The sequence below is a fragment of the Poecilia latipinna genome, unplaced genomic scaffold, assembly GCF_001443285.1.
Source record: "Poecilia latipinna isolate Pla-1442-1.1 unplaced genomic scaffold, P_latipinna-1.0 Scaffold1558, whole genome shotgun sequence".
Lineage (NCBI taxonomy): Eukaryota > Metazoa > Chordata > Actinopteri > Cyprinodontiformes > Poeciliidae > Poecilia > Poecilia latipinna.
The window spans coordinates 132,760-140,259 of NW_015114174.1; the positions used below are offsets into that span (position 1 = coordinate 132,760).

Consider the following 7,500-nt stretch of genomic DNA (forward strand, 5'->3'; position numbering starts at 1 on the left):
TTTCGGATTGGAGAAAAGTTGTTGAATGACAATCTGATTAAACTTCACTGAACCTCTTCCTCTGGATGAAATAAGAAATAACACAAAGGTAAACTAATGCTGTATAATGCCAGTAATCTCGGTGAGTTGTACTGACGGCACTCAAGAGGAAAGGTTTGTTTAATAAAAACAAAATTAGCTTTTCGATGCTAATTAGTGCCAGCTAGTACCCCCCTCCTATCGACATGGTATCTGAAAGATTTTGCTTGAAATGACGTCAAACCCGATTCAAGCAGATTCCTCTTCCAAATTCAACAACCTGTGAGATTTGCTACATGTCGTAGCGCTAGCTACCGTTAGCAATACGAGTTAATTCTCTCTCTTTTTTTGTGTTAAAGACTTAAAGAACATTTTCACAAAGATGTTTCACAGTAGTTTTGTACCGCTGGTTTAATGAGTCACAAACCGTGTGAATAGTTAGTAAAAAATTATCTCTCGCTACAGCTTACAGCCAGGTTTTGCTGCTATGTTTAAGTCTAAGCTAGCAGCTGTGACTCCAGACTCTCCCAACGGGAAAACGTCAGCTAGAAACGTGGAAAACTCAAAATCCAAGCACAAACAGAATGCACCATTGACAACATTAAGCTGTTGAAATATATTGAGTATAAATTTTGAGTTTTTGCTGTTTTAGAAATTGAATTGTTACAAATGTGTTAGTAGTTTGGATTATCTCTTGTATCTCCCCCTCTGGTAGCCTCCATGTTAGCCTCTGGTCACTTTAACCCTTTGAAGTCGAGGTCTAAATGGCCATCCCGGCGTGGAGTCTCACTTCTCTGTGCGTCAGCGCTCGGTATGAAGCCATATAGCGATAGCTAGCAAAACTACTACTAACCCTGCACACACCACGAACTCTAACTAACACACTTATAGTCTAAAAAACCCATCGAAACACTCTTAGTAAAATCCACAGCATCACTGTGCCCTAGTCTCTTGCCGTATCCAAATAAACCCCCACCCCCCTCGTCTCTTTCCGCGTGTCTCCATTCTACCTAGCAACAGACCGTCAACACATTTTTATTGGTTGTTTCGAAATGTGGGACATTTAGACCCCACAAAATAAGGCGGAAATGATCGATCTTATTTCTGGCTTTATTTTGAAGTAAATAACCACAAAACCAATATAAAAACACCACTTTTATAAAGTTTGAAGTCCGTGCTGTCCAACAGAGTCGAAATGAAAACTCGGTATGCGTCCATGTTATTACGAAGCCTTATTAATGAGTCACATGCTTGTACGCCGCACGGCGGGCAGCGACTCCATTTAACCAACTTTTCAGGTTGAAAACTTAACTTAGCATGTTGGGTCACATCTATAACGAATCCTGTTTTGCTAAATCGACTCTTGGTTGGGTTCATATGTTGGTGAAACAGTCCTAACTGGATTGTCTTTAAGCTATCAACTTTAGTAATGATGAGAGACTTTCCAGAGGTTGTGCATAGCATCACAGAGTAAGATCCTGAAGAGCTATAAGTGCGTTTCCAAACCAAATAGATGAGTTATAAAATGCTGCGCTACACACAGGAATCGAGGCACTAAGATCAATGACATTAAACATTCCCAAGCAAGTTGTTCAGCATAAGTAATCGCTGCAATGTAAGCGCTTGATGAGCAGTACCGTGAGGCGCTGCTGAAGCGGGGCAAGCGGCACTGTGCAAAGCGGGACCGATCCCAATAAAGCCCCACATTTCCAGACGGCAAACTCCCAGGCACTGTGAGACACACCAGTGACAGAGGCCGGCTGGGTTTGCAAAGTCCTGTGGTAAATTCCCCAGCCTGGAAGAAAATCCTATTTAATTTTACAAGACCTTCCTGGCCTCTAAAAATCCTCCATGATGTCTTGGTTTGCTGGTGGGAGAAGCTGCAGAGCGGAACGCCTACAGAACGCTCCGGTGGAAACTTTGTGTTTTCTTTTTTTTTTTTAAGGTCAAATCGAATGATCTGATTGCAGCAGTGAAATTATAAGAATCGGTCGTGTTTTTTCTTTTGTTTATGAATGTTTTCGTTTCTGCTTGATAAGTCTGGTGTAAATAAATAAGCTCTGCAGATGGGAGGAGATGGCGGATCTTTGTCTCCTGTTACCTTTAATAACTTCTACTCTCACACAGCAACACATTTGAACTGGCCTGCTTCAATCCCATCAATAAAGTTTCATCTCAGACATTCAGCAGACTTCTAATAATCTGCTTTTTTCCTTCCAGAATCATCTATTCAAGGTGATTCTGGCTAAATTAAGGGTTTTAATTTCTTTTAAGCCTTTTTTCTGTTCAGTTTCAAGCCGAAGTTTTAAACATCTTTTAGCTCCTTGAGTTATCAAAGCAAATATGGGAATGTTAGCAGAGATGCATCAATCCATGGGTTAGAGATGAGATTCAAGTGGTTTTCCCTTGATTAGTAAATGCCTGGTCAAACAGTAAAAAAAATAAAAAATAATAATTTTTCAATTCATTAAACACATGAAAGCTACAAATTCCCAACATTTTGGAAACTCCTTTAATGTTGTTTTTAGTAAAAAAAACAAAGTTTTGTCTGATTCTTTAAAAGTTTTTGAAGACTTGTAATTCCTTGATTTTTTCTGGTGGATTTAAATCTACTAACCCCATCACAGAACCTGAAGAATGTATTATTATTATTATTATTATTATTATTATTATTATTATTATTTTGTCTGTTACAGTGAAAAGAAAAATATAAATCAATCAAAATCTGAATTGGTATCTGATCTCTGATTTCGACTTGACGACTTTCTACCATCGCAAAGATAAATACATAACTATGAAAATTTTAGCCTAGTGAGTAGGATTTAATGAGGGACTTAACTTCAACAATCAACTTTAAAAGTGTAAAACTCTACAAAAATAAATCCGAGTCTGGCTTGGAAGTCTCACCTGGTGACGTTAATATTCAACAGATGAAATATTCTCTTCACTTTTGCCCAGAGTTGTTTGACCCCTGTCCACTTTTTGCATATGTGGCGGCCTACGTGCCAGTGGTGTTTGTAATCATAGTTAAAATTAACTAAAAAAAATAACTAAAATAAATTAGCTTCTCTGTTGTATATAGACTAATAAATAAAGTTAACAGAACTGTTTAAAATGTCATTAAAATTTAGAAAGCATTTTCCATCATGTTCTACATTTAAAACTGTTATATGGTAAGATCTTCAGATTACTTCAAAAATTTTTGTATTTATTTATTTATTCTCATTTTTAAAGGGGCAGTATTATGTAAAATCTATTTTTTGAGCTTTTCATTGTGTTATAATGTTATTTCCTAATCAAAAACATACCTGGTGTGTTGCCTTGATTCTTTCACACATGTTTGATAAATCCTTTAATCTCCATGGCAACCATTCAACTGTTCGAAACAGCTGGGTGGACTTAGCCCCGCCTTAGAGGACAAAGCTCCTCCTCTGAGCTGCAGTTTCCAAACTTCCGCAGCCATCCAATGCAACTCCCCCACTCAGCTCCTTCAGACTAGCCAGCAGCAATTAGCAAACAGTCCATCTCAGGGCAACACAGAGACACACAACCATACATGCAAACACTCACACCTATCGGCCTTTTACAGAGATGCTGAAGTACCCAGAGAGAACCTGAACATGTGAAATCCACACAGGTCAGGATTTCAACCTAGAACTTTCTTCCTGCAAGACAACAGCGCTACCAACTGTACCACCATCCAGCTGTCTATCAAAATCAGGGGAAATTCTGTCATAATGCTGCACATTTTGCTTTATTTATTTTCTGATATTTGCTGCAAAAGGAGAGTAACATCTCTGAGGAACTCCAGTGGCGGCGTTCAGGTTGCTGATCATGTCACATGATCAGCATGTGACATGATCATGTGAAAAATATTTTCAGCTTTGCAAAACAAATCAACTTTGAAACGCCAACTTTGCGAGTTTTTGTAGAAAAGTAAGGGATTTTTCAAAATTATAATGTTTCTATTATGCTAATTTATTTTCAAATTGTGCAATCATACAGTCAATGGAAGCGCAGCCAGACAGCAGTGTAAAAATATACGGAGATTTTAAAATGTATTCATTCAAAACCACTTACATTCTCCATCATGCCATTCCTACGGTTTAAAAATAAGATGCAAGAGATAGTCCTGGAGTTAATTCATGTGTGGCTATTGCTGCATATGGTTGACCAGCTGGCTGAAAGAAGGCCGCCACGCTTCTTTCATCAGACCAATCAAGCTTTTTTTGTAATATTTAATCTTGAGTAAAACGGAAACTACAGGAACTCCTCTATGTTTTAAAACTAAAAGCTGCGAGGAGCGTGTTTCTATGGTAACCGACTGCAGAGCTAAGCTACCAACATGGTTCACTGATCACTTAAAGTCAGATCTTCATAATTTATGTACGTTATGCACTTGTGTCCATGTACCACAATGGCAATCGGTGCATTTGTGTAATAAATTCAGAAGCAGCAGGAGTAATTGGTGCTTTTCTGATCATATGTCATATTTTTATGAAATACCATAACAGCATAAAAGTGGATTGAAAATCTCATTTCTTCTCAATGCATAACAGAGATAAACATGGGTTCATTTCAGCCTTGTTTTTTCACAGTTTCAGTTGATTTCAACCCTTTCGATTATTTCTCTGAATGTAGATCTGATCAAATAAAAGCAATTTATTTGCTTAGGGTTAGGGTTAGGCTTCCTGACATTTCAAGACTGGCTTCTTTTTGAACAGTGTGTATTCTCGTCTTTCCCCTTTTTGAAGACTGACTACTAGAAATGGAGCTCCAGGTTACATCGTATTATAGATCAGGGAAACAGAAGGTCTTCGATTACTAATCAAAGTTAATTGAAGTCAATAAGAACTGCTTTGGTTGCTTTTAGGAATTGCTAGCTGTTCAAATAGTTGAGTTTTAAAGTAAACAAAATGTTTCACATTTTCTTTTCTTCCCAAAAATTGGATTTTGGTTTTCCTAATAGTAAAACACCGCTGTTAAGGTTTTCTGTATTCGCTTTGTGTTTTTGTTTTGTCCAACGGATGCCAAGAAATATGAAAGCGGCTCTAAATATCAGTTTGGTTCATTTGTGTCAGCGTCCCGCCGCATCTCAAAGGAACCTCACACTTCTCTCAGCCTCTTCATCAATCGATCATGTCTGTCTCTCGGCTCCATAGCAACGGCCTTCTGTTTTCTTTCGTTGCACTCTCTCTTTTCCTCCAAATCCCAACTTTTGCAGTGATGCATGTTGGGAGTTGTGCTGTTCGCAGGCAGCCGCTTCTGGCTCTGCCGCTCTTCTCCGTGGGATGATGATGATGATGATGATGAATACATTTCAATCTTCCCGTCCCTGGCTCTGACTTCAGGGAGCGGCGCTGCGAGCCAGGATATCAGTCTTATAGCTTATCCAGAGCGATCCATCACACACACATCATCCTCCAACACAAACACACACACACACGTGTGTTTGCGTGGCTATTTTGTGGGGACCTTCCATCGACTTCTGTTCATTTCTACAGCCTAACTCTAACCCTAATCACCACATACCTAACCCCAACCAAAACTGAATTCACACCTTATCCTAAATCTGACCCCTGACCCAAAAACAGCGTTTCCCCCTGTGGGGACCAGGCTTTGGTCCCACAAGGAGCAGTGGGTCCCCACAACGTGGTATGTGTCTGGAAAATGGTCCCCATAAGCTATTACAAACAAACACACACACATACACACACACACACATACTATCTCTTTTTCTTAGAGTCCAAATGACCATGGTGACTTTTTTCTCTTTTTATCACAGTAGTGGAGTGAGGGCAAAAAGACCAACTTGCACTATCTTTGCTTAATCCAAATAACGTTCCGAATAACCGACATGACAGACAGTCTAAATTAGACGTGCACAACAACGAGGGGCAGCGAGTATTCGCCAAGGACTGATGTTTTGAAACCCGTCCAGGAAAAAAGATGTGCGTTTAATAAAACTGAAAGGCTGATCTGACTAACAGACTGAAGCTGACCTGATTTCCTGCTGATCAGCTGCATCTGTAGCTCCGATGTTGTTTTTTTTCTTCTTCTTCTTCTTTTTTTTCCATTTTGCATACAGTTTCATTTTCGTCGTAGCCAAAAAGCAGGTGTGACAACATTAGGACCATCGTGGGAATCCACAGCGAAGCCCGGAGAAATAAAATTCTCCCTCCCTCCCCGGCGGAGCCTGTTTGGTGAAGCAGTTGTTCTGTTCGGGAAAACTCTGGATTTATGAATTGAAATGTCAAGCATCGTAAATAACAATGACCGGATTTAATGACAGGTTTAGCGCTGAGAGCTTGCTGCTGTTTTGGATGATGCTCAGCAGCTCTCAGTTGTGTGTGTGTGTGTGTGTGTGTGTGTGTGTGTGTAGGAGGAGGAGGGCACCTGTATCTCTTGTTGTCTACTGGCACAATGTCCATCGCGATGTAGTACTGCTGGTGCGGGTCCAGGCCAGCAATTTTTACCCTCATGGCTGGAAACATCCTCCTGATTGGGGACAAAAAGCAACAAAGACGTCACTGACCTGAAGACAACTTGAAACTAGAGACCAGAAATTGTCATAAAAATGGTTGCAAAACCAAAAACTATCTATTTTTTTTATCCCAAAAGGTAAACAAATGCTGTAACTCAAAGCATTTAAAGGCTTTCCAGGAGCAGTCAGTCTTACAACCAAGGCCGGTCCTGTTTGGGGCTCTCAGCAGCTTTTTTGGGGGCCAAAAGGGGACCCATACCAACATGTCAACACCAAATGATTAATCATTTCTACGCAACTCTATGTGTGTAACACAGCTACTGTCATTAGCATTTTAACTTTACAGGAGTAAAGTTAAAATCAATAATACTCTTTTCCCTCCACAGACCGTAGATCTCTACATTAACTCTAGGTTTTACAAAATACCAGAAACATTTCCTAATCCGTTGGCAGGTCCAACGACAGAACTGGACTCTTAAAAATGATAAAAACAGAAGAAGGTTGCTGCGATGCGTTTAGCTTCCTGTTACCTGCTGAGATTAAGTGAGCAGCCAACATGCCTCTGTGGAAATACTCAGTAACAACTCCCACTACGAAGGGTGTTGCTGCTAGTGTGAAGTGGCAGCACTTATGTACGATGTGTTCACATGTCAGAAAAGGGTGGGATGTCTGAGCTTCCAGCAGGATGATTAATTACTGGGGTCGCTCAAGGATTTTATTTTTCAGTGCATCCCTGTAAAAAAAATAATAAAAATGAAGCTTTGCTGTTACTACAGTACGTAGAATAATTTTTAAACGGACGACTAACTGATTATACAATGAATAAAAACCTCACAAGACGTAAAACATTGACAAAATGTCTTATTTAAATTTCAGGCATGTTAGGTGAAAAGGAACGTTTTAGTTTGTAATGATTATAACTTCTATGTTCGTGGGGGGTTGTATGTTTTTTTTTCTTCTTTTATTGCAAACATAAAATTATGTAATGACCTAACTGA

General features: G+C 39.5%; 1 protein-coding gene across 1 annotated transcript in view; it reads right to left on the bottom strand.

Moving 5' to 3' along the window:
• Positions 1-7,500, bottom strand: part of tbx15 (T-box transcription factor 15) — a 65,435-nt gene that overhangs the window by 43,978 nt on the left and 13,957 nt on the right. The window contains exon 3 of the mRNA XM_015058640.1: positions 6,415-6,516. Coding sequence (XP_014914126.1) covers positions 6,415-6,516 — 102 coding nt within the window. The remainder of the gene's footprint in view (positions 1-6,414; positions 6,517-7,500) is intronic.